Genomic DNA, 25,210 nt, shown 5'->3' with positions numbered 1-25,210 from the left:
GGTTATTCCACTCATTCTTCTATTTTGCTGCAAGTATAAAGCTTGTCGGCGGCGCAGGATGCCAACAACCATCAATCCAAGATGAAATCCCTGAGTGCCCGATGTCCAATGTTTCCGCCGCCAGGATTCCCGTTACTTTTCTCTCAGCATGCAACCCCCCCCCACGATATGGAAGGTGATAGATAGCTCAAAGACACGGTCATATGAGTGACACCTCAGCCCAATATTGCGATGGTGGCCTTGGCCTACCTACCTTACCTATATGCACCGTCCGATATCATGTTGGTTCAGTTCGTGTTCGGGGTGGTTTTCTTGGTGTCTTGGGTGTGATGATACAGAAAGCTAGGTCTACTACCTCAGCAGGCTCAACTGGGCTAATCCCTTCCCAGACTTCCATGCTATCGAAATCGAAATTAGACACCAACGCTCAGCGCTCAACGGACTTCGGTAAGTTCGCTACTTGGGTTGCTATGCCCGAGATGGCGGAGATGATATGTACTGTACTCACCGCTGGGGGCGCGCATTGTGTACACTAAAGTGTGAGATTTTGGCATCACCTCTCTTTATCTTCTTGTCTTGACTCTGGTCAGCTTCCAACCTCGGAGAGATAAAATGCAAGGCGTAACTTGTCGTGGAGGGTCGGGTATGTAAGGCACGCACGCTCTCGAGGCACGCATGCTGTCAAAATTGACATCCTACGTTGTTCGTGCGTGCGTGCTTGCTCGATATCTCTCCGGATCCAACACTGGCCAGCAGCTTCTTGGTTCGGTTGTCTAGATTCCGACCCGAATGATGATGTCGTCGTTGAACAGGTTTTCGTGAAGTCGATAGATGTATAATGTAATAGACCAGTCCAGATCGAAAATGAAATCCCAGCTCCACCCCGCAAGGCCGCAAGAGAGAATCCCAGAATCCCAAGATCCCAAGATGGAATGCCGAATCCTCGTAGCCAAGTCCAGGCCGTCCAGGACCTGCCATTCTGGATTTAGCAGAGCACGACATTCGGCAATGGCCCGTGGGCTGCCGACAACAAACGCCATGCTAAAAGAGGCAGCTCCCGCGATATCACGCTTGGCTTTTCTTGGCTAGCCCAGAGGAACCCCTGCACCACAGGCTAAAGCCCGCCAAGGCTGGCAAACCCCAGCGAAACTGGGGAAGACTAGTGGAAGCGTTGCATCAACTGCCACTTCGGGAGCCTTGTCCCACGTGTTGTCGATTATCAAGGCCTCGTTGACGTGATGGTCGATAGGTAACGGAGAAGGTGGTGATTGTGAGTTATGACATGGGATTGGAATGCGCTGTCGTGTGAACTGAGTCGCGGTGCAGAGCAACAACAGGCAGGGGTCGACATGATGGGAGCTCGATAGCTGGTGGTTTTGGTTTCCTATATCTTGACGGTGATTCCCACGTTCCTGTCTTACATCTCTACCAGTCCTCCTCTCTGTCTTTTGCAACCCTCTCTCGGCTCAAAAAAACATAGGTGTTGAACCCGCCAAAATGAGAACTGTCGCTGCCTCCCTCGCAACCCTCGCCCTGGCGGTTCCCGCCCTGGCTGCTACCAGCCAAGGTGGTCCTACCAGGAAGCCCTATGTCTGCTCCGACGCCCTGCAGCACCTGATCACCAAGAAGGACATCCGCGCCGGTGCTCAGAAGCTCCAGGACATTGCCGATGCCAACAGCGGCACCCGTGTCTTTGGCAGCACCGGTCACAACGCCACCGTCGACTTCCTCTACAACACCCTCAAGGACACCGGCTACTATGACGTCTACAAGCAACCCTTTACCGAGACCTACTCGGCCGGTACCGGCTCCTTGAGCGTCAACGGCAACGCTCTCGATGTCCAGATCATGACCTACACCCCTGCTGGCTCTGCCACTGGTCCTATCGTCTATGCCGAGGGCCTTGGCTGCTCGGCCGCCGAGTATCCTGCTGAGGCTTCCGGCAACATCGTTCTCGTCTCCCGTGGCACCTGCACCTTTGGCCAGAAGGCCCTGAGCGCCAAGGAGGCTGGTGCCGTCGGCTTGGTCATCTACAACAACGTTGCCGGCTCTCTGTCCGGCACCCTCGGCGAGGCCTTCAAGGACTATGCGCCCGTTGTCGGTCTCAGCAAGGAGGATGGCGAGGCTCTGATTGCCTCCATCAAGGCTGGTGAGGAGATCAACGCCGAGTTCAAGGTCGACGCTATCACTGAGCCCCGTGTCAGCTTCAACGTCATTGCCGAGACCAAGGGCGGTGACCACAACAACGTCCTCGTCGTTGGTGGCCACTCCGACTCCGTTGCCGCCGGCCCCGGTATCAACGATGATGGTTCTGGTATCATTGGTATCTTGACTGTCGCCAAGGCCCTCACCAACTTCCAGGTCAAGAACGCTGTCCGCTTCGGCTTCTGGTCCGCTGAAGAGTTTGGGCTGCTCGGGTCCGAGTACTATGTCAAGTCCCTCAACGGTTCCGAGACTGAGCTCGCCAAGATCCGTGCTTACCTCAACTTCGATATGGTATGTTCCCCTTTTGAGATGTCAGCTAAATAACGATGCTAACGGTCAAAAAAAAAAAAACCAGATTGCCAGCCCCAACTACGTCTACGGCATCTATGACGGTGACGGCAGCGCCTTCAACCTGACCGGGCCCCAGGGTTCCGACGTCATCGAGAAGGACTTTGAGCAGTTCTTCTCCAAGAACAAGGTCGCCTCAGTCCCCTCCGAGTTCAGCGGTCGCTCCGACTACGCCGCCTTCATCGAGAACGGCATCCCCTCCGGTGGCATCTTCACCGGTGCCGAGGGCATCAAGACCGAGGCGGAGGCTGCCGCCGTCGGTGGCACCGCTGGCATCTCGTACGATGTCAACTACCATCAGGCCGGTGACACCATCGACAACATTGCCTGGGACGCCTTCCTGCTCAACACCAAGGCCATCGCCAACAGCGTGGCCAAGTACGCCCGCTCGTTCAAGTCGCTTCCCGCTATCAACCTCATGCAGCGCCGGTGGGACGGTGATGTTGCCCAGACCCTCAAGCGCAACAAGAAGCGCGCCAACGAGGCCCATCTTCACACCCACTCTGGACCTTGCGGCGGCGGTGAGGAGATCTAAATGGGCCGGGCCTGGTCGAGGTCTCGGTGCGGGGTTGATGATGACGATGATGATGATGATGATGGTTGCATGTCGTGGAATGTATAAAGACACATAATGAGACAGGATACCCTTGATGTATATACCTTAATGTAGTAAAATGACAAACAAAGTCAAAGACAGGAACATGTTGTCGAGATTGTTGTGCGCGGTGAAGATGCTGCGATTGTTGAAAGGTTGACGGTTTAAAGTTCACATGGCGCAGCACAGCAGGCCGCTACCTCTGGAGGTAAGGTTGGTGCCGGCAGGTGGAGCTGTGCCGCTTCCGTGCTCCACCCGGCAAAGCATTATAGTGGGGCGGACCGCTTATCCGTCCTATGACGATCTCCTGCTCAGAGGTTGTCATATCCTTTTTTCTTCGTTTCCATTTTAGTTTTGCCTTTTGTTCAAACCACATCACCAACAGGCATGACTCCTTCCTCTTTTGCTCACTACAATCGCTCATATATCTTTGGCTTTCAATAGCTGGCGTGATGACCGTGCCTCTTCAACGTTGGGTCTGCAAACTTCACTCAGAAGGCCTTTCTCGCCTATCGACTCACCTCGTCCAAGGATGAAGCACATTAGAGTCATGGCCGGCCATACTCCAAAATGCTGTATTTCTCCCCGTCCAGGCTAGGCGTTCCATCTCCTCGACTCTTCTGCCTGGAAAGCATCCACTTAAGCCAATTCCCCATCCTTCGCCCTGCTTTCTTTACCTGCGTTGTTGCTTGTCTGTCTTCGACTCCCTCTTGCCCCATCGTCCAATTTCTGTTACTTGTATTCGAATATCAGCTCACCAAGATGGGACCCAGCTCATCGTCAACCTGCGTTGAAGGAAGGAGAGCTCTCGTCTTCTTAAATGAGACCAATCCGGGTAAGGAAATCACCACAGTTCCAGTGACCTGAACAATGATCAGCCAAGGCCATCGGGATTTCGAATGATCACACCCCCTCCTGTCAATGAGCATAACTTTGGGTTTTCATCACTACCTGCATCAGTCAGGCGGAAGGGATGGGCGCCGCTGATCCGGGACACTCGCCGGATCTTGAACACCGACGGTCGGTTCGCCTTACCTCCTTCATGATCCACGCCCTCTACGGCGGACATGAACGGCCTTTTTCTCCCAGGTGCCGAAGTCATATGCATCACATATCTTTTTACCATCCTTCGCTCATCACCACAGCTTCCTATTCCGTCGAACAGTAGGTTGACTGAGCCGGACACTGGCGACACTGCGGGCCATATGTGAAACAATAACTACCTGACGCCTTGCCAATGAGTCTGGATCTTACCTACACTCGAAAGCGCTTGGAATCAGAAGACGGTTGCCAAAACTCAACGGGTTGTTTCGACTTCATCGAATGCAAGTGCTTGCAGTTAAGAAACAACCACAAGATGAGAACGCGTGGCTGATATTGGAGAATAGGGTCGTATCCCTCCTCCTTTTCCTTTGCACGGAAACCGGTGCATGTGCCCCTGGCAATCTCAACTTGGAAATCATCCAGCCAATGAGAATGCTACCCCAAACCTCCGCGATTCTCAACTGCATTCGAGACCCAAGGCCTTGGGGGGGGGGAATGATGGGGTAGAAAAAGTGGGACGTCATCAAGGCCTTCGTCTAAGAAGGCTGGGATGCCCGACATATGTAGGATCGAGTTACCATCTACTGCTCAAACCTCCGCGATTCTCAACTGCATTCGAGACCCAAGGCCTTGGTCAACACCCCTCGGCAAGGATTTGCAAACTAGGCAGACGCTCAAGATCCCCGTCAATACTCCAGGTCAACGATCAATATCATGCATCTGACGCAAGCATTGGAGGAAAAATCTCAGACATGGCGGCCCCGAGATCTCATCACTCACGGCCCTGAAACCCAGAGGCAATGGGTAAGATGGGAAAATCTTATAGACAAATGTGTCAAAGTGGAAGACAGCCCCGAGTATACAACGTCACACAAAGCCCGTCGTGCCTAAGCACTTGCCTTTTCTGCTCGACAACATCGCCGCAACCGAGACCCGTGGGCAGCATACTCGGCGGTATTACTCCTCATCATGGGTTACTTGCCTGGCACCATGCAATCCCTCTGACATCGATACCACCCAAGTTATGCACTCACTGAAGAATGATAACTCCGCGTGAAGAGGGCGCCAAAATCCGCAGGACCGGGGTAGTGTCCCTGCGCTCAATATCTCCCCTGTCTATGCAACGCCACAGGCCCCTCGACTAACGCAGGAACAACGCCTAGGCAAAGCACGGCAGACGCCAATCCCCATGGGGTTTGGTACTGTAACGGTAGCAGCATCGTCCCTGGGACCTTTCATCTAACGACGTCGTCTAAGTGGCCCAATAGAGACAGCGGGACGATGTTTGCTCGTCATCAACTTCTGCTTGGACCTTAACTATCTACAACTCCAAAACAATTCAGCCAGACTCCTAAAGCCCAGAATCATAGAGCTTTTGCACGATAACTGACTGCTATTGGAGGTAGGCCCTCAATAATCAGGGTGGCCACATGGTGACGAAGATCTAGGCTGCCGGTGATCCATGTATAATCACATAGCCCTCTAACGGCAACTTACATGAACTCAATGGTTCATCAAAGGATCTTTTGTTCCTCCCGGCACCATTCTGGACCTATCCGCTATGTCGATACACTGTGATTTCCGCCAAAATCGGATGTCGCCGACGAAGTCCTATCCATGCCAGCAATCTCGTCCAGACCTTCGGGTCAAGCACCAAGAAAGGCTTGAAAACCGTTCAAGTGATATGTCCCTGATGGCACACCTCTCATACTCAGCAGTCCTCGTTATCATCTGCTGATCCTACTCTGAGTACTATGCCGCCGCAGTGCGGCCGTTTTCTCCAAGACCAGACAGTTATGGGGTGTTGGAGATGGATATTTAACTGCAACATAAGTCCCCCTTCTCAAGGCCCAATCCCTACCTTCATCAGAGCAGAAGCTTCCCGACACTCCTTCAACCTTGTCTGTACATACTTTGACAGCATCTTGTCCTACTTGTCTATATTGCTTCCTGTTTCACTTCACGCGTTCCTTTTCACCACAAACACAGTATAGTTACAATGCGTTTCGATTCATCCATCTTCCTCCTCCCCTTCCTCCCCACGCTGGTCTCAGCCTGGTACCCTCCCACACTCCAGGGTTACAACCTGGTCTGGTACGACCAGTTTGAAGGCAACTCTGCAACCTTGCCCAACACGGGTCGGTGGAACATCATCAACGGCAAGCTCAACGTCAACAACGAGCTCGAGACATACTCCTCCTCCACCAGAACCGTCCAGGTCAGCGGCGGCTACACCCTCCAGATCGTCCCCTGGCGCCAGCAGAACGGCAATGGCGACTGGATCTCCGGCCGCATCGAGTCCACCTACACCTTCACGCCCCAAGCCGGCAAGAAGACCGTCGCCCAGGCCGACATCCGCTTCGGCAGCAACCCGACCAACACCAAGGCCGGGATCTGGCCGGCCTTCTGGCTGCTAGGCCAAGAGCTGCGGACAGGCGGTAGCTGGCCCGCCTGCGGCGAGCTCGACATCCTTGAGACCGTCAACGGCGACTTGAGGGGTTACGGAACCCTCCACTGCGGAACCAATCCCGGCGGGCCTTGCAATGAGCCGACGGGTAAGGGGGCTAGTACCGTGATCCCGAACCAGGACTGGCATACGTGGAAGATCGAGTGGGATCGCACGTCGGGCGACTGGTATACTTCCAAGATTACCTGGTACATGGACGGGGTCAAGTTCCATGAGGTTTCGGGACAGTCGCTCAATGACTGGACGGCGTTTGACAAGATTAGCAACAAGCCGTTGTTCTTTATTTTGAATGTGGCTGTTGGTGGGAATTGGGTGAGTACCTAGTTCTGGTTCTTTATTACCCAAACTGTTGCGTTGATGCTGACGACATACATGATATCTACAGCCCGGTTACCCGAACGGTAACACTCAGGATGGGTATGGGTCGATGATGGAGGTTGGTTATGTCGCTCATTACGTCTCTTACTGAGCTGCATTAGGTGACGGTAGGAGGAGAATGGATTCTTACACTCCTTTGCCAGTCCTTGTGGGCTACTTACTCATCATATTGTTCTTTTCATGCGCACATTTTCTTTGGGTGAGCTCGCTTCTTGCGCTGCTTAGGGACCCGTCCACTCCTTTCGATTTTGGTACTTCTTCACGTTCTTTCAACGACATCTTCAATCATTCTCTTGGACATATTATCATCATTCATTCATTTGCCATTCATGTACATAAGCTATCTATCTACTTTACTTCTGAAGGTTCTGGACCGTTCACAACATTATGTGTCTTCCTGGAAGAAAATGCACTCACTGTATGTAAAAAAAAAAAAGAAAAAAAAAAAAAAAAAGGTACTTGCATTTCCTGCGGTTGGCGCATGTGGCTGTTCCTTGCTTATTTGTACAAGCCACGCAGAAAGCGACACGTGCAAAATTTACCATTGTTTACTTTCCCCCTGAATCGCCGCCGCCCTTAGGCCCACTTCATATGGGTCCAGAACGAAGAAAAAAAATTGCAAAAGAAGATGCGGTTTGTGTGGATCGAACACACGACCTTCAGATTATTGAGTGAAGTGGACTTCAGTCTGACGCTCTCCCAACTGAGCTAAACCCGCTTGAGATTGACTTTGTGCCCGCCTCCACTGCATATGTACACCCCGACGCATGCACTTCCTGATGCTCCATTCATGTTTCTGTGGCATGCACCACTATACAGTATACATACCTGTACATTAACCCTTTTTCGTGTTCTTCTGCGCAGAGTGGTTTGCGGATTCCGGGAGTTTCTTTGGTATAGTCCGCAACGTTCATGACCTAGTTCTAGTGGTCACTGCCTAGTCCCTTGCTTAAACGCACTCGTGTAGAGGTAAAGAAGAACAGGAAATGTAGCCAAGAAACATACGCGCGCGAGGCGCCGCATTGCCTAGATTTCACCTAATTCGGAATTCCGAGCAAAAAAAAGGAGGGGAGTGTTGCATATGTACCTCTACCCAGATTATGCAGCATATCATCACGTCAAAGGTGTCCACTCGAAAAAAAGAACAAAAAGATGATTCTGGTTGCGACAGTTGAATATCTTCTTTATCAAGACAAAATATTTATCGCTTGCTGCTTGGGAACCTAAGCAATGCGCTTGATGCCGCTTGTCGCTTGATGGTGATCAGCGAGAAATATGATGCAAATTCAATCGTAAAGAATGGACGGGGTGACGACGGATGGTCCTGTTGTGCCCTTCGCCTCACCCCTTCCTCCTCCCCATATGTGTTCCCCGGCCGTCTGGTCTGACCCATCCTTCTGCGAGCTATGATGTTGTGTCAGAACCAGATCACGTCGGACATGTGAAGGAATGAGCCTGGTTATCGCGGGTCGGACTTACTCCCTCTGGCCGTGGGTACCTCTACTCAATGGTGGTTTCACTTCTCAAAACGGAAATCGCGTCCAGATGCCTGGAAATGCACGACGTTGGTTAGCAGGTTGAAAAAACGAGCTTGATGCACTGACTTCTCAGTGGTCGTTGATAGAGGGGATTCAACTCAACTTGTTTGCCAGCCCGCGATAGTCGGGTAGACAGGCGCTTGATACCTGTATGTCGAGGACCTCGGCGGAGATGGACCGTTCAACATCGCCATCACCTCCCGGGTAATTTTACGACCAAAGCTCATGTGATGCTCGTAGCCGTAGGCGGCGGCAGGTGGCTGATAGGCCACATAGCCTCCTTGATAGGAGGCCACGGAGGCCTGGCGATGGTGCCCTTGGTAGACCCCTTGAAATCCCTGGGGCTGGTAGGGCTCCTGACGCCCTTGTACTTGATAGGGACAGGGGCCCAGATGGGGGGGATGATGCGGGACGGCGAAGGCGGTCTCTCCGGAACTCGGAGGAGTGGATTCCAGGTTCTTGGGGACGAACTCTGGGGCCAGGGGGGTCAATCTCTTGGGAAGCGGGTCACCTTTCCTCCTCCTAGGAGGATTGGTGCCGTTGCAGATAATGACGCCGTTGATGACCGGCATCGTGGCGAGGTCAAGGGCGTGGTTGTCGCAGAGAAGAGAAAGTGTTGTTGCGAAAAAAACGATCGGAAGTAGGGAGGAGGATGAGGAGGAAGAAGAGGAAAAGTGGACGGAAGAGGAACAATGTACTGGAATATTTATAGCCCTGTTTGCGTTGTCGAACATAATCCCGTGATGCGCATTTGGGCGGTTTTGCTGGAAGTACATGCAGCAATGCATGGGAGGCTGGGAACAATGTCATGAACAAATGGTTCATGCAACTCCCATTGTGGCCCTCCGACGATGGGAGTATGGGACTCATGGAGGACCAGCTTGAGGACCGGAACAAAAGACTACTTAAATATCAGACTGTCCGAAAACTGCATGGGAATTGACGGGAAAAGATGGTTCCACTTCCCAAGAAAACAGTGTCATGGCATATTCGCTGCACGTGTCGGTGGCAGTTGCTCAGAAGTAGGTGATGTCCAATGCCGCAACGCATCGTCCGCCGCCCGGGACAAGCGGCATACATATCTCCAACCTCTTTTGCGACCCTTTTACGTTTAGCATGTGGAAGTCAAGCGTTGAAGATGGAAAAGGTTTGTTGTTGTTGCAGTTGTTTGCCGCTTGTCCTTCTCAACAACATCACCTCCTTGTCCCCGAGCCTTTCAACGATTTGCTTGCCGGTCAATTGCTGCTTGTTAATACACCAAAGATCTTGAGAACCTTTACTGATATCAGTGACATGGAAATAGAATTACAAAGGCCTACAAGGAGGAGGGGGAAAGAAGGGGAAAACCCCACCGGGAGAGGGCGAAAGAAACAACAACCAAGAGATGCACGACTGCCACGACTAACTACCTCTTTCACTTAACTAGATACCATTGGGAATAAAGAGCTTTCGCTTGTTTCCTGGTCTAATCACTTGTACACTGACTGTCCAGTATCCACTGCGGACAACTATTCGTCGTCGGGCGTGCCAGAACAAAACGTATTCTGGTGTTTTGTGTTGTTGAACATTTCGTCGAATCTCCGTCATTATTTCAATGCCTCTCACCAATGTGGGTATAACCATCTAGGTGTCCAGTTGTCTCTGACCATGTCCTTTGCTTGCTGCCATGAGTGATGCAGCCTTTGTCATTAACGATTGTATAGTTCGAAGATCGAGCAACATCCAGCGCTTCCAAGGCAAACGAATCTCTTTAATGATGGCATACAAGCAGCTTTGTGTGAGCTTATATGTCAGTTACCATTCACATACACAAATCCAAACAATGCCGGTATCGACATCTTGGGAAATCCCCAGACTCTTTGGGTGATCGGGGTCTTTGTACCTCACGGTTGTCCCTTCCTCTAGTGGCTTGATAGCAGCGAAGAACCCGGCTTTCTCTTACCTAGAGCGAGCTAGCTTCAGAAACACTTTGTGAGATCTCATGTATCGCTCCTGCAATATCAATGTCCCCAACTTTTGCCAGTCCCGCACCCCGCGTTTTGAGGAAGTCGATCTTGATATGTTGACGATAGATATGCCGCGCCGAGACGTCACTCCGCCACGTGCCAGGAAGCTCAGATACCACCATTCAGTTGAAGCTATCGGATACCGACCTTAGCATTCACAGACGTCTAGACGCCCGCTGTTCATGGCGGACTTGGAAGACGGGTATGCCATCCTCAATAGGCAGGTCGAACACTTTCAGCCACAGATCGACCATGTCGAAACTAAACATCACATCGTGGGGTCTGTCCCCAACAAGGATAACACCTTCATGACCTCCCGGTCAAGGTGTTATGAAACCAATAAACCGCGTCGATCACCCTTGGAAACTACTGCAAGCCAAGAACGGGATTTGGGGGAGGAGGCGGGTCTTGGACGTAATGGATCTAGACCCAAAACTCAAAAGAAGACACGGGGAAGTATAAAAGGTTGAAAAGATCGACCTTCGATAGGTTGAACTTTCCATCGAAGTGTTGTCCCCATACACCTTAAAAACCACCAGAACCATCCTTCACGATGCGGACTCAATCCCTCCTCTCCCTCCTCGCCGCCTCAGTGGCCATGGCCGCCGTCAACGAGCCCTGCATTGGCTCCGGAGGCGCAGCAGGCAAGCAACCCCAACTTTGCCCTCTTCCGGGTGTCTCTTAATTCCAACCTTTTCTTCCTACCGTAGGCGTCTGCATCAGCTCCGTCGATTGCTCCTCCGCCGGCGGCACTTCCATCTCCGGCGCCTGCCCCGCCGACGCCGCTGACATCAAGTGTTGCACCAAATCGTCTTGCACGGCTTATACAAGCGGTATGTCCCTATGCCCACAAAATAGTTTCCACACTTTCAATCTTTCTACCGATACTAAAAGCACATCACAGGCAACTGCCGCTGGCAATCCGACTGCGCCGGCTCCTCCGCCTCGGGCTACCGCCCCGGCCCCTCGCAAATGAAGTGCTGCTCGTCAACTGCCACCGGCTTCGGCGGCTACTCGACTCCCACCTACCCGGCCGTGGGGTCGTGCCAGCAGGTGTCGGTGACGGGGGCGCAAAAGGCGGTTGCGGCTTTCCCGGGAATGGTCAGGCAGATCTACTACATTCGCGATTGCGAGGCGGGCGCGACGTCTGATCATTGTACGGGCAAGGCTATTGATTTTATGTGTTCGGATGCTGGTGGTGTAAGTCATCCTCTTCTGTCCCCTGTTTTTGTTTGATTGCTGTGGTGTGGTCTATCTGGGTTGGAAGTCGAGAAGGTAGGTATGCGAGGACAGAGCTGACTTTAGCAACCACCTAGGTTCTTACCATATCCGGTCGCGAGATCGCTCAGTGGGTTATGAACAACCGGAGTACCCTCAACCTCAAGTATGTTATTTGGGGCCAGATCTGGAACCCGTCGATCGACTCGGTCAAGAGCTGGACTTCTTGGAGGACTATGGAGGATCGTGGGTCGATTACCCAGAATCATTGGTAAGTGATGGCTGAGCTTGTTACTGGGTTGTGATATGTGTGCTGACCGGTTTCGTTCAGGGACCACGTCCATGTGAGCTTCAACTAGGTGGTGTAACCAAAAGAAAGGTTTCACGGCATACCCTAGGGTATCAGAGGTGCGCTTATTTAGGCTAGCAAATGTCAGCAATGATATTGATCCCACTTGATGAGAAACTGCCAGTGCCTTGAACTTTTATGTCATTCATCATTACGTACTGTAGTAGGTATCTCGTTATTAGAAAAGGGAAAAATCAGGCTATCCAACCATGCCCGCCTATACTGTAGGCCCGCTACTCATCCGCGCTCACAACCCCGGTATTCCTTACCGCGCTCTTCAAAGCAGTCGCCACATCAAGGTGGAAGAACGGCCTATTAATCCCAAACACTGGCACCAACTTCTTCCCTCCAGCGCCCCTCGCCAACGCACCAGCGCCAGCACTGCTCGCAGTTGGCACCGCCGAGATATCCTCCCCATTAGCATTACCCTTCTCTACATCACCACCAGTAGCACCGCCCTCACCCTCAGGCCTCTTCTCGTCCGTACTGCTCGAACCACTTGTGCCCACCGCCACCGCCTCAATATCACTCGCCGAAGCACTAGGCCCAATAGCAATCAACGGGCCCTGATCCACCTCCTGAACATCGCCCTTGTAGTTCTCCCTCTGCACCCTCGGTGTCCTCGACGAGTCGACACCGAATCCGGATGCCACCAGGGCGCGCTTGGTCCACCGGTTGGACACGCCGGCGAAGTGCCACTCGACCTTATCCGGGTGTGCGTAGCGGTCGAACTGGTTGCGCAGGTCTTGCAGCGCTTGGGCGGCGGTCACGTCGATGCAGTTGACGGCGGAGAAGTCGAGGATGATGGCGCGCAGGGTCGGGCGGGCGACGAGCTCGTCGGTTAGGAAGGCTTGGCCGCGGCGTGGGCCGGGGTCGTTCCATGGTCGGTCCTGTTGAGAGATTTGGTTGTTAGTTGTGATGTCTTGGGAGAAGAGGAAGGGGGGAGGAAATAGGGCAACAGGGGAAGGGAGATCACGCGTACGCCAAGCTTCTCGAACTTGTTCAACTCCGTCCGGCGAGTGTGCTTGAAGACGTGGATGGTCAAGTTGTCGAGATGTTTCGCCGAGTTGACATAGTTCAGGCCCTCACCGAAGCGGTACACAAAGATGCCAGGCCAGGGAGTCGAGATCTGCAGCTCGGGGTTGGAGAGGTCGTCCCTGTCGAGCGACAAGAAGGCGGTGTGGTGCTCGGACTTTTGCAGCAGGCTCTGCGTGAGTCCGGCGTCCTTGCCGCCGCGCACCAGCTCGCGGGGTGCCGTGTAGATCTCGGTCTGGCCGAGGAACTTGCCGGGGCTCTTGGCGATGCGCCACAGCAGAACGGCACCGGAGGCGGCGACGGTCACGTAGATGCCGTTCTCGATCGAGGTGAAGATGGAGACGAACACTCCGGCGAAGAAGATGAGCACCTCGAGCGGCGAGGTCAGCCAGAATTTGTACACCTCCCTCGGAGGGGTGATCAGGTCGCCGACGGCGTGGATGATCATGGCAGCGAGAGCGCTGTTGGGGATGTAGAAGAAGACGGAGGTCAGAGCATAGAGGGCGAGCAGAACGAGGACGGCGGTAAAGATGCCGGCGAGAGGCGTGCGGACACCGGCTTTGGCCTTGATGGCCGTTCTGGAGAAAGACCCGGTAGCGGGATAGCCGCCAAGGAAAGGACCGAGGAGGTTGGTGAAGCCGATGGCGACGAGTTCCTGGGATGGATTGATGATGTAGTTGTTGACGCGACCAAACGACTTCGAGATGGCGATGTGTTCGATCAGGAGAACGAGAATGGTAGTCGGAATGTCGCCACTGATGGCAGAGAGCATTTCGTTATCGAGACGGGGAGCTCCCTTGTGTTGAAAGCCTATCGTAACCAGATTCGTAAGTTACGGTTTCAAAAGGGGTGTGTACAGTTGGAAAAGGGGGTGCAAACTTACCACTTGGGACATGTCCAAGGATCTTGAAATGGGCCTTCTTCGGATCCTTCACGTGTCGGTTGACAAGCCAGCTGACCAGAATGTAGAGAATGATAATAAAGACCATGCGAAGCGTGGAGACGAAGAACCAAGTCCTCTGCTGACGGGGGTACCTCTTCCCCATTTGGGTGCAGAACCAACGGATGAAGTAGAGCCCAAATAGTGCGGTCAAGCCCATGGCGGCATCCAGATGTGTATTGGGAAGCCCCTTTAGCGTATTGATGATGACCTTGTAGGTTTCCTCGCGGGAGTTGATATTGGGAATGCCCATGAGTGTCGATACCTGTCCTGAGGCAATGGAAATTGCTGACCCGGTCATGAAAGCCGAGATGGCAACAATGGGGATGAACTCGACGATGAAACCAAATCTGATGAGGCCAAGAAAGAGTAGCACCGCTCCACAGATGAACGCCAGTGTTCGTGCAATATCGCCGGCGACAAAGTCAGGATGATCTTTCTGGACGTCTTCGATGATGTTTCCAACAATGGTGGACCTGTGGTGGTGTTACGTTAGCAAGGCTTTGATATCAGTCGTGCCATGAGAGCCATACATCACAGCGACTGCACCTATTGTGATGTCTTTAGACGTAGCAAAAGCCCAACTGCAGCAATCGCGGGTTAGCTTCCACGTGTAGAGTTCCTGATGCAAAGCCTAAGGAAAACTCACTATAACAGAAAACCGACAAAAGAAGTGTAAAGACCAAACTCAGGGTCAAGATTGGCGAGTTTTGCGTAAGCCATGCCTTGCTGTTACTCTCATATCTTATCAGTGTCTCTTCAGAAGCTGAGTGTGTTTGGACACCATCAAATCGCCGAACTGACCGGCACCACGACGAAGCCAACCGTGACTCCCGCGATGAAATCACCCAACAGCCATGTCAAGTTGTAGTGGAAGATCCAGTTCACAAACGGAAACAATTCCCTGAGATAGTTGAGTGTGCCCTGGACGGTGGGACGGATTTCGTTGAGGAAGTCCCGGGTAGTTGGTTCCGACTCAACAAAGGAGCCATCGTCGTAGTATGCTGTGTCGTCGAGTTTTTCGTCGGCAGGAATGCCGAGGAACTTCTTGATGCGGTCTCCCGCTGTGCTTGTTGAAGTCATCCGAGTGTCAATGGAGGGTCACGGACTCTCCAGCCGTTCGGGTATGACAATCGATGTGGAATGTAGCAAAGCCGGGACTGTGAGAGCAACCAAGCTGAGACCCTGCAGACAAGAAGGACTGGCTATATATGAACAAAGATGCGGTAGCTTCCGTTACCTTGCCGAAATGTAGGTGACAATGAACGGCATTACCGAACATGGGGGTCTTTTTTCGTTTCTGGGCCAGCCTGCATGGTCGTGGGGAGACTTTGAGCCTGTTGTTTCTTTTTTCCCAAAACTCTTCCCAGACCCTACCGTTCGGTAGAGGTAGCACATACCTACGCAGTGAGACTCGGATGCTACAGCACAGAGGTATGCATCCCTGCCATGTGGTACCAGTCGTTCAGTTCCTACACATGGCTTTTGGGCCCTTGACCATTGGTGCGGTCCCGGACTGCAAGTCTATGCAGTGGTATGCAGTTGCAGAGCCCGCACCCGGGGAACCCCTTCACGCCGCGTACTCACATGCGGCACAGAGACCTGAATCGGGGGTTCGTCCCGTCCGTGGCATACTATACATGTGGATATCTTGATGGAGGTTCGGGGACGTCGACATGGCCCAGCCCTGGGCAACAAGGGCCAAGAGGCTACGAATCGACGCCAATTCGCACGCCGAGTTGACGAGATCTCGCATCATCAAGCCACGGCTTCACTCCGCTGGCGAGAAGGCTGGAACATGATAGTTCGAGGAGCCAATGTGCTCAATGTGCTCAACGCGGGACCCCTTTCCTCCGTGGCCAGAGACGTGTACCGAAAATGTACCGATTATACAGCCGCAACACCTCATCCTCCTCCATTTTGATATCACTGGCAAAGAGTGTCTTGCCTGCATGTCTTTTGGACTGAAACGTCATTCCCAAGCGAGGTTGCATGTCGGTGCCGCCGCCGTGCGCTGTGATTTTAGCCTTGAGGTTGTCATCGCCATGTCTCTTTTGCATGTATCTTCCACTTTTCGTGGTTGCGTTGCAGGATGGGATGTCTTGTGGTTGCTGAGTCTTTGTCTTGGGAGTTGGTTGTCGTTGGGAGTTGTCGTTTCCAGAGTTTCCCCTCACCCGCAGAAAGCTGTGTCTTTGCTGCATTGTGAGTGGGCCTAGAAGCCTCCGCGTCAGAAGGAGGCTAGCGGGCTTGGCTCGGCCTATAAGAGGGTCCAGCCCGCCCACCTTTAACATGACGACATCCCAGGGGTTTCATGGCGCAACTCTGCCACCAAATCACAACCACAGCATTTCTGGCCCTTTGAGTTCTCCATTGTCTCCTCGAGCTCTCCAGACAACCAAAGAAACGAGCTGTACAGTACGACAAGGAACCAAGCTTCTGATCCCCCACTTCGACGGGTGACCATTACGAGCAAGCTTCCCACATTCGAGCCTCCTCGGGAGCAAAGAGCTGCAAGACACGGATGGAGCTTCTCAGCTTTCCTCAGCTTCACGAGCAGACGGGTCCAGACCACACTATGGAGCAGAAGAGCCAAAGGTTCACGCAGACCACGTGTAAAAGGTGGGCATTTTGGTGCACGCAAGCTACGTGCAATCGCATGGCATGATCAACGGGATTCCCAAATCCAAACATCCATCGAGACGAGACGGGTAACCCATTGCTGGGTTCGAAGGCGCGGGACAAGAAAATATCAGTTGGTTGACGTCAAGATGTACGCCTGGGTAAATATGAAGGGTCGGCAGCGGCGCCATCTAGCCCAGTGATGTGGAACAAAGAGCGGAAAGGAGAGCACTTGGCGAGGACAAGAAACACACTGCTGCTCGCAGCCTTACACCAATGTTTGTCTTGAATTCCCATCCCGATATGTTCAGCCACTCACACGAGCGATGACCGAATGCGGAAGCACATTGTCGTCAGGAAGTGAGTGCGATATGTACCGGTATCTCACTCGGGGGCAATAGCAGCAGTGGCGAGCACCGCGACGCGCTGAATGGGGGGGGAGGAGATTCGGAGAAGAAGCGCTTGCTGGCCAGAGAACCAGACCGACGAGATCACGCCTTATCCCGAACGACATCATGATAGCCGGTGGCTAGACGAGAAGATGAAGTCGACGTTCATCATTAAACTCCTCGGAGATTCCAATTTCACTGACAACAAAGTTATGCCCACCCTGTTTCCCTGACCCAGCGCGGTCTGGACTGCTAATCGCTATTCTCCCCGGCCTCAGCTACACGCAGAGCTCAGCTATTAAGGCCATTCAGCTGTTATACACCACAGCGTATGTAGGCAAGTTGATCTTGTGGTACCGTGCATATCATGCATGAAGCTATGAGGAAGATCGCTCCAAACCAGTAACTTCTCCAACTCCTTCGGGCGAGCCCCTGAATTTCATTACCACACAATTATGACCTTGAGACAGGGGATGTTGTGGGGGTGGCTCTGTGCAGGCTGGCGGGTGCGAAGGTGAGGCAGCTTGCCCATGAAAACTGGACGGCCCAGACAGTTGGGTTCGCGATTATCAGAGGATGCCGGTACGAGACACGACGTCAAGTGTCACTTCGAAGCGGCAACGCACGTTGCGAGATGACGCGGTAGTACAATGCCACTTGTACCGGGTAGCTGGTGAAGTTGATATGGAATTGCAGTCTGCGTCCCCGGACTACCCAATACGCGCCAAAGTGCCCTCTCAACAACGCCCATCACATCCTTCGATCATCCACGAGTGTCAGCTATTATTCCCAAACAACTTCAACCTCCAAGATTTCCTTTACTTCATCCGCCCAGGACCTTTCATACCCCCACTTGAGTACGACCCTCTCCAGCGGCGACTCGACACCGAAATTTCCTTGTTGCTTCTTCAGCTTTCTGAAGTACCACAGATACTCATCATCGGCTATACTCCTCCGGTGGTTCTTTGACGGCTCCTCTTTCCTCTTGTAAGCTCCGGCCGGCGGCCATTCCATCACCAACGTCTTCACTCCCGATGCTACTTTAGTGAATCTTCCTGATCTCGCCTCAAAACACCCAGACTTGTCCCAATTGTACATTTGGGCACACTCTTCTTTTTGGAAACCCACAAACCATGCCCATTTTTTTTTTGTGCTTGCTCGGGAAACATCACACATCTAAACACGTTTCATCACCCCATAGATATGGAGACGCCCATAATCTTTACCGTACGGGTTCCCATCAATGAAAATAGTAAGAATCGGCCTTTTGGCAAGCGCCATATCCCCATTAGGCCCCAACTCCAAGGATCTTATCCTCGGGCCCTCTTATCTCCAACTAGGACTGGTTCCACAGTCTCCAAGGAGCAACAAGGACTAGGTCGCCAGCCGGTCTTTTCGTCTTCGGTCGTCATTGTGGACTAGAGGTAGGTAAGTGGGTTTGCTGGGTGCTAATCTTCAGCTCGTCCCAGTTCGTCTAGGTGATACACATCTCGAAGTCGATAAGTACATGGAATCTTGTCATTTGTCAATTGCTTCCCATGGCAATGGCGATAACGTTGGTCTGGGCACGTAAGTTGGGGTGAATATCGGAGTTCTGGGTACCGCACCACTAACTCAGTTAGTCATATACTGCTAGCAAATCTGTTAAGGATGATCGTCACTTATCGATCCTAGCAGATGACGGTCGGTGGTGTAAGTCACGATAAGCCCTATCAGCAGAGGGGCAACCGTTACATAACACCACCGTTGCATGCAAGTCAATGGATTGACAAAGAATGCTACCTCCAAGGCCACTTTCGGCCAATCACGACGTCGCCGATGAAGCACCAACCAGAGGGGCCCTCTGAGATATTGATGGGATTGTCGATGAGAGAAGCTGGTGATGTTTATCCAAACCAGATGAAGATGGGAATTTGAAGAAGGAAGTCTTGTAATGCCTTCCTGTTGGCGATGAGCATCAAGAAGGCCACTTGCCTTGATTTCCACCCGAGAAGATTATCATCCTCTTGAAATCAAGGCAGTCAGAGTAAGTTGGTCGACCATGTCAGCAGGCCATCTGCCTTCTCCAACAACCGCCAATAACGCCAACAACTCCCACCATAACCCGTGTCCAAGTTATCTCGAAGGATATTCCATGGATTTCACCAAATATCCAACTCTGAGGTCTCATGTCGAACAGAGTTCCAGCACCCGGAGCTCGATAGCCGACAAGAGGTCTCCGCTTCGTCTCCGTTCCCCCGCATGCGGGGTTGCGACCGCCCGCGCTTGCCGCGGTCGGCCCCGATCCCGTTCGGGCCACAGTATGCGGAGTTGTGGAGTGGCCTTTGCGGGGCGGGGACTTCTTTTACTGTACTTGTAACGGAGATCGCTGATCCCTATGAAGCACCTCGAAAGTCGAAACCACAAAGCTGAAGTGAAGGAGAGCTACGGAGGTACGAACTCCATCACATATTCTTTATCAGATCTTAACCCGATATATCACGTTTGTCGGCGGCACGGCGAGTGTTACTCAAGTCGGGTTAGTTCAAGCTGGGATCTTATCGCTGCAGTGCATGCGACGATAGCATGACCGAAACCCCATCGCTATCTAGAGGTACTGATATTCCAACGGCCACTCCGCGATCGCTCTCTGATAGCGTTTGCTTGATATCAGTACCTCTAGATAGCGATGGAGATGCAGTTGCAGTGATCTTTTTCTCGCCTTCCAGAAGGGTGTTTCTGCTTACAAGTCGTTCTTATAAATCCCCACTTCACACGATACACTTTCACGGGGGCACTTCCAATGGTGCTGACTCTTGGCAAGCTCGCTTGCGGATAAGGTTCAGTGGATCCAGTGAGGCTCACGCCAATTGGATGGATGGCGCGATCTATGGCATGGGTGGTGTAAGTTGTAGTGCACTAGCAATATTCCACCACAGATTGGTGATAGGACGTTAAGGTTATCGCAACCCGTTCTTGGTGTCATTGGTGACCCCCTTTGTCACTGTCCTCCCGTTCTGGACCCCTATTGTACAACGCAAACGGCAACACTGGGGTGTCTTGGTTTTTTTTGGCAACAAGATCGTGAGAGCAAAAGCCGGTATCCTTCTTTGCGTTAAAACACGCGAGATCATGGCTGTCCCAGCTGAGTGGATGGTCCTGTGTAACGTAAGTGCCGCGACTGCGAGTGCAGATCGCCAATGATAAGGAGAGTTTTGGACTTCGGATCAACGTTTCCTTGATAAGCGTTAAACAGTACGACCCTCCCCTGTTCACGGACATATTTTCGGACACATGTTGTGTGTCGATTGAAACCTTGTTTTGGGGAGCTGTTCCATCAGTCGGAGACGATTATCCAGAACAGACACAACTTGGCTACCTACCAAAGGCGCGGGAAGGTACCTTACATATTGTTTTTATTTTCTGGATAATCGATACCCATCTGTCTTCAACCTCTCTTCACTTTCCCTCTCACAGTGTCACTGCCGTGCTTTGTTTGCCCTTTGGGAATGCAACTTTGGGAGTTCAACAACCGGACAACCCCTGTCGGCTGACCTCACCTTTCTCTCCCACGCCGATACGACATCCATCATATTATCATATCTTCCTCTTTCAAAATTTCTTCTTTACCGGGCGTGAAAACAGTATCCGTTTCACAACACATCATCACCTTATACCGGCACAACACGACCGCCACCACCACAACGGACTCGGACCCGGACCCGTGCACGCACACCTATCGGCAAGCATCGGACACGGTACGACGGGTATATCCCCCAAAAAACCAAACCCAAAATGTCGCTCTCCCAAAAAGGGAGCGCCACCATCCACGACGACCATGAAACCGCCATGGACTCCAAAGACGTCGGCAGCGGCGACTTCCACGCCATCGACCCTCACTCGGGCGTCAAGCGCGGTCTGAAGACTCGGCACTTATCCATGATGGCCCTGGCCGGCATCATCGGCCCCGGTCTTCTCGTTGGATCCGGTGCTGCTCTGAATTCCGGCGGCCCTGCGTCGCTGCTCATCGGCTTTGGTGTCATTGGCCTCATTGCCTTTTCTATCATGCAGAGTCTGGGCGAGCTGACGACGCTGTACCCCAGTGGTGGCGCGTTTACGGATCTTGGGGACAGGTTTATTGATAAGGCTTTTGGGGTGGCGGTGGGGTGGAATTATTTTATTAGTGAGTTTTTGTTGTCCCTGTGCGAGTTGACTTTCGCTGACTTTGGTGGTTTAGTTTGGGTTTGTGTCTTGGCGAATGAGTATAATGTGATTTCGAGCGTGATGGTGAGCTGGAGTGATAAGGTCCCGCTTTGGGGGTACTTTTTAATATTTTGGGTGAGTTTTTATCTCTGTTAAGCAGGCGTACAGTGGGACCGAGTGTATAGGGGGGAGTTGCTAACACCGCAGACAGTTCGCATTCTTGGGCTTTCAACTCCTCGGTGTCGAGACGTTTGGTGAAGCCGAGTTCTGGCTGGCGCTCCTCAAGCTTGTAGGCTTGGTAGCCTACTTCATCTTTAGCATTATGTTAGTTTCCAAACCTCCCAACATCTTTCGATTTCTTACTCACATTGGAATAGTTACGTCTCAGGAGGTGTCAAAGGCGCCGACGCCTTCGGCTTCAAGTACTGGCACAACCCCGGCCCCTTCGCTGACGGCTTCCGCGGCGTCGCCGGAGTCTTCGTCTTCTGCTCCACCTTCTACGCGGGTGTCGAATCCGTCGCCGTCGCCGCCACCGAGACCAAAAACCCGGGTGTCGCCGTCCCGCACTCCATCCGCCAAGTCTTCATTCGCATCGTCTTCGTCTACATGGGCTGCGCCTTCTTCTTCGGGTTGACCTGCCCCTCGAACGCCCCCGAGCTCGTCGGCGGCGCCACCCATGCCCTCAAGTCGCCCATGACCATTGCTCTCCAGAACGCTGGCTGGGCAAACGGCCACCACCTGATCAACGCCTTCATCTTTGTCACCTGCTTGAGCGCCGTTAACAGCTCGGTTTATATCGGCAGCCGTACCATCTTGTACATGGCGCAGGACGGGAAGGCGCCCAGGTTCCTCGGCTGGACGGATCGTCGTGGTGTCCCTGTTTATGCGATCCTCCTCACCAATGCGTGCGGAGCTCTGTCTATGATGAACCTCAGCACCGGCGCGAGTAAGGCGTACGGGTACATTATCAACCTGAGCGGTGTCTCGACTTTCTTGGTCTGGGGCGCCATCAGTCTGATTCACATCCGCTTCCGCGCCGCGTGGAAGGCGCAGGGCCACAGCCCGGAGGAGCTGCCGTATAAGTCCTTGTGGTACCCATGGAATGCGTACTTTGGCTTGATTTCCAATGTGTTCTTGGCTTTTGTGCAGGGCTGGTCGACGCTGGCTCCGTTTGATGCGGGCAACTTTGTGGATGCGTACATCCTGTTGCCCTTGTTTCCTGTCATTTACTTTGTGTACAAGTTCACGTTCAAGACGCGGCTGTGGAGGCCGCATGAGGTTGACCTTCAGGCGGGCAGGCGTCGGGATCTTGACGAGGCTAGGGATGTGGAAACGAGAGCGGATGGGAGGCCGCTACCGTGGTGGAGGACGGTATTTTCCAGTCTATAACTGTTGTTGGGTCATGTCAGTAAGCTCAGGTGCGAGAGGAATATAGCACTCTCCTGGGATAACGTTGATGTTTTTATGTATTTCCATACACCACAGACAGCGGATCATACTTAGAGGTATGAACGTGGTAATTTGCAAGATGTCTTTGGTGCAGCCTTTACAGGAGAGAGTAACTGGTACCACACGGATACGCTCCTGAAATCTGAAGCACAGTCGATATGTCAATGTGTCAAGCGAAACAGAAATCACTCACCGATAACACGGCGTCACGCATTGCTTTATGTATAGCTCCTTTTGTTGTAAGGGAAGGAGACCATTCCATTCCAGACCTCACGAGCAATGTAGCACCGACACTGCCAGTTTATTATGCCAGAAACTAATCGTACGACAGTTGAGTTAGTTTAAACGTAAGGTAACATGCTTGAATGACCCCAGTGGCATTGCTGACTAGAGCTGAGACAGCTGATCCGGATGTTTGTGGCTCGTTTGTACTTCTACATATCCTCCCTGGATGCTCAAACCTAGTCCCAATGGCGCTTTGTGGTGTGGTTTTCCCAGGGTGGCGGCAGAGCCACTCCTGTCTTGCTTCTCTGCTTGGCCATGTACTCCTTGTATCCTGGTTCCATGAATCCGGCTACGACGGCAGGAATACTGTCATGAATGCTTTTGTTGAGATCTTGGAACTTCGATTTCGGAGCGCATGGCGCCGCGGTTCCGAAGGGTCCTTGATGGATACCTTCAATCTTTGCCATGAAGGAGAATATCCAAGCTGCGAGGTTAACAACGCTGTCGTTGATATCAGCAGCAAACTCTGAAAGCACGGCACCTCTGGCTTGTACCATCTCGCGGTAGATATTGCCCAATACTGCGGCATCGCAAGCTTTGGTTGCACCTGGGTTGTAGGGGTTGTTCTGAGGGCAAAAAGGCTGTTGCTTCGTTCGAGCATCCAGAACCTCGTGAACTGGTGAGATCAGCTTCTGAAGCAAATCCAATCGGATCTTGGAAATTGTATCTGTTTACTGCAAGTCAGCATTCATATTTTGGATGCTACTTTGATGGTAATCGTGACACGGAACTTACCCAGTGCAGTTTGCGGGCCCAAAAACTCCTCTTCCTCGAGTAGGATTGCTGAGTCAAAAAACAAGCGGCCTTTGGAGTCAAGTTCGGTGTGCAAGGAGATATGTTCCAACTTCGAAGCAAAGACCTCTTCGCTGCCGAGCTCCCATGCAATATACAAGGACTTAACCACCTCCGCCGCCGCATTAGAAGGCAGCTCAGCTATCTGAAGCCACTGCAAGGACCAGGGCCTCACGATGCTGGTGATGTCGTACTTGTTAGTCATGATTAAGACCTGATGGATGATTTCGATGGATGTAAAACCCGGAACGGCATCAAAGTTGCTGTGGATGATGGAGAGAATGATCTGTAACGGGCGAACAGGATCATCAGGCAACTCGACAACCCATTCCTTGTCATTGGCCGGCTTGGACTCCTTCCAAGGACCAAACAGCATCCGCTTCCAGACTGGCGACTTGCGACGAAGGGCTTGAGAGCAGACACGAAACCTCTTGCGGTTCGAAGGATCTGCTGTCGCATCCAAGAAGAGATCTCCCTCGGGATCAATATTGATCGTGATTGGGGTATCCATGGCTTCGAGTGCTGATCGTGTGATAGCGCGTCTTAGCCAAGGTGGTAGTTGTACAGTTTGGGGGAGAGTTGAAGTCGGTTGGGTTATTGCCAACCTGGGCCTCGCGCCTTTGACTGGGGCCTGGTCGTCCTTCGGCCGTCGGTTTTTGAACGGCGAATCGCTGGTTGCTGTGCCGAAGCAGCAACGGAAATCTGTCGTGGCTGTCCGCGCCTCCGGAGAGAAATGCTTGAGGCTCACATGGAGGAGGAAGAAAAGTTTTTGGAAAAGTTCTGACACTTGACTGCGGAAAAAGGGGGTGGAACTAAAAATAACAGGAAGGCACACTTCACTTGACATCGGGTGACCCGTTCGGATGTTTTACCATTCACTTATACCGGCCTGCAAGGCGGCAGGCGCGGTAGTCGCACTTGCCGGTCTCAACTGGAAGGTTCTACCCATCTACGGCACTCTCTCCACCCTGCCCTGCTGTAGGTACTCCTACCTGATGCGTAAGGGGGCGAATGATCGTAAAAACAAACCGAACACGTCACGGTCAGTATATTACACCTTCGGATACTCTTATACGCTATCATGTGTCATTCTTACACATATGGACCGAACCTCAAAACAATCACAGAATCCAATAATCCCTAATAAACTCTTAGCCGACGTGCTTCAAACTTACTACGAGGTATATCACGATTTCATAGGGTAACGGCCTTTCCAAACCAAAGCGAGCGGTATTGGACTGTCTATGTTCGGTTTACTTTTAAGACCGCTCGGGGGGGTATGAATAGACCGTCAGGGCAACCAGGACCTCAGTGCGGTAACTGAGGAGAACTCACAATACCCATTTACCACGGCCGTGTCGTATCTGGAGA

At 52.4% G+C, this 25,210-nt stretch overlaps 7 protein-coding genes and 1 non-coding gene across 8 annotated transcripts; 5 read left to right on the top strand and 3 right to left on the bottom strand.

Annotated features, from left to right (window-relative positions):
• The first annotated feature begins 1,293 nt into the window (after positions 1 to 1,293).
• Positions 1,294 to 3,302, top strand: B0H65DRAFT_305916 (uncharacterized protein). Its single transcript, XM_062823212.1, has 2 exons — positions 1,294 to 2,496; positions 2,561 to 3,302. The coding sequence occupies exons 1-2, from the start codon at positions 1,498 to 1,500 to the stop codon at positions 3,086 to 3,088; spliced, it is 1,527 nt and encodes a 508-aa protein (XP_062677303.1). The 5' UTR covers positions 1,294 to 1,497; the 3' UTR covers positions 3,089 to 3,302.
• Positions 3,303 to 6,191: 2,889 nt separating this feature from the next.
• On the top strand, positions 6,192 to 7,128 carry B0H65DRAFT_552359 (concanavalin A-like lectin/glucanase domain-containing protein; the record flags this gene model as incomplete). Its single annotated transcript, XM_062829881.1, has 2 exons — positions 6,192 to 6,971; positions 7,045 to 7,128. The coding sequence occupies 2 exons, from the start codon at positions 6,192 to 6,194 to the stop codon at positions 7,126 to 7,128; spliced, it is 864 nt and encodes a 287-aa protein (XP_062677302.1).
• A 538-nt stretch (positions 7,129 to 7,666) lies between these two features.
• Positions 7,667 to 7,755, bottom strand: B0H65DRAFT_t416. The gene has a single exon. It is a non-coding gene; the product is annotated as a tRNA-Phe (tRNA).
• Positions 7,756 to 11,134: 3,379 nt separating this feature from the next.
• Positions 11,135 to 12,158, top strand: B0H65DRAFT_532091 (uncharacterized protein; the record flags this gene model as incomplete). The annotated part of the gene is made up of 5 exons (XM_062828955.1): positions 11,135 to 11,255; positions 11,292 to 11,414; positions 11,486 to 11,781; positions 11,898 to 12,070; positions 12,131 to 12,158. The coding sequence occupies 5 exons, from the start codon at positions 11,135 to 11,137 to the stop codon at positions 12,156 to 12,158; spliced, it is 741 nt and encodes a 246-aa protein (XP_062677301.1).
• Positions 12,159 to 12,272: 114 nt separating this feature from the next.
• B0H65DRAFT_305841 (sulfate permease 2) lies at positions 12,273 to 15,304 on the bottom strand. Its single transcript, XM_062823210.1, has 6 exons — positions 14,928 to 15,304; positions 14,773 to 14,852; positions 14,657 to 14,707; positions 14,067 to 14,599; positions 13,131 to 13,993; positions 12,273 to 13,038 (listed from the first exon to the last, which is right to left on the bottom strand). Exons 1-6 carry the CDS (start codon positions 15,204 to 15,206, stop codon positions 12,382 to 12,384), a joined length of 2,463 nt encoding a protein of 820 aa, XP_062677300.1. The 5' UTR covers positions 15,207 to 15,304; the 3' UTR covers positions 12,273 to 12,381.
• Positions 15,125 to 15,859, top strand: B0H65DRAFT_305849 (uncharacterized protein). Its single transcript, XM_062823211.1, has one exon. It carries the CDS (start codon positions 15,404 to 15,406, stop codon positions 15,776 to 15,778), a length of 375 nt encoding a protein of 124 aa, XP_062677299.1. The 5' UTR covers positions 15,125 to 15,403; the 3' UTR covers positions 15,779 to 15,859.
• A 4,790-nt stretch (positions 15,860 to 20,649) lies between these two features.
• On the top strand, positions 20,650 to 22,949 carry B0H65DRAFT_305818 (putative amino acid transporter). The gene is made up of 4 exons (XM_062823209.1): positions 20,650 to 21,293; positions 21,348 to 21,448; positions 21,525 to 21,637; positions 21,691 to 22,949. The coding sequence occupies exons 1-4, from the start codon at positions 20,906 to 20,908 to the stop codon at positions 22,700 to 22,702; spliced, it is 1,614 nt and encodes a 537-aa protein (XP_062677298.1). The 5' UTR covers positions 20,650 to 20,905; the 3' UTR covers positions 22,703 to 22,949.
• Positions 22,950 to 23,057: 108 nt separating this feature from the next.
• On the bottom strand, positions 23,058 to 24,674 carry B0H65DRAFT_476991 (uncharacterized protein). Its single transcript, XM_062827404.1, has 2 exons — positions 23,783 to 24,674; positions 23,058 to 23,714 (listed from the first exon to the last, which is right to left on the bottom strand). The coding sequence occupies exons 1-2, from the start codon at positions 24,348 to 24,350 to the stop codon at positions 23,224 to 23,226; spliced, it is 1,059 nt and encodes a 352-aa protein (XP_062677297.1). The 5' UTR covers positions 24,351 to 24,674; the 3' UTR covers positions 23,058 to 23,223.
• Between the last annotated feature and the right edge of the window lie 536 nt (positions 24,675 to 25,210).

This window comes from Neurospora tetraspora (genome assembly GCF_033439725.1).
Source record: "Neurospora tetraspora strain CBS 560.94 chromosome Unknown B0H65scaffold_8, whole genome shotgun sequence".
In the NCBI taxonomy this organism is placed as follows: domain Eukaryota; kingdom Fungi; phylum Ascomycota; class Sordariomycetes; order Sordariales; family Sordariaceae; genus Neurospora; species Neurospora tetraspora.
The sequence above is the reverse complement of the archived record's forward strand: the minus strand, read 5'-3'. Positions and strand labels throughout refer to the sequence as shown.

Coding starts and splice junctions, on each gene's coding strand:
- B0H65DRAFT_305818 (XM_062823209.1), top strand. CDS start 20,906: ATGTCGCTCTCCCAAAAAGGGAGCGCCACCATCCACGACGACCATGAA. Junction 21,294..21,347: donor GGGGTGGAATTATTTTATTA/GTGAGTTTTTGT, acceptor TTGGTGGTTTAG/TTTGGGTTTGTGTCTTGGCG. Junction 21,449..21,524: donor GGTACTTTTTAATATTTTGG/GTGAGTTTTTAT, acceptor CACCGCAGACAG/TTCGCATTCTTGGGCTTTCA.
- B0H65DRAFT_305916 (XM_062823212.1), top strand. CDS start 1,498: ATGAGAACTGTCGCTGCCTCCCTCGCAACCCTCGCCCTGGCGGTTCCC. Junction 2,497..2,560: donor CTTACCTCAACTTCGATATG/GTATGTTCCCCT, acceptor AAAAAAAACCAG/ATTGCCAGCCCCAACTACGT.
- B0H65DRAFT_305841 (XM_062823210.1), bottom strand. CDS start 15,206: ATGACTTCAACAAGCACAGCGGGAGACCGCATCAAGAAGTTCCTCGGC. Junction 14,853..14,927: donor TTGGCTTCGTCGTGGTGCCG/GTCAGTTCGGCG, acceptor TGAGAGTAACAG/CAAGGCATGGCTTACGCAAA. Junction 13,994..14,066: donor CCTTGGACATGTCCCAAGTG/GTAAGTTTGCAC, acceptor TGGTTACGATAG/GCTTTCAACACAAGGGAGCT.
- B0H65DRAFT_305849 (XM_062823211.1), top strand. CDS start 15,404: ATGGGGGTCTTTTTTCGTTTCTGGGCCAGCCTGCATGGTCGTGGGGAG.
- B0H65DRAFT_476991 (XM_062827404.1), bottom strand. CDS start 24,350: ATGGATACCCCAATCACGATCAATATTGATCCCGAGGGAGATCTCTTC. Junction 23,715..23,782: donor GGGCCCGCAAACTGCACTGG/GTAAGTTCCGTG, acceptor TGCAGTAAACAG/ATACAATTTCCAAGATCCGA.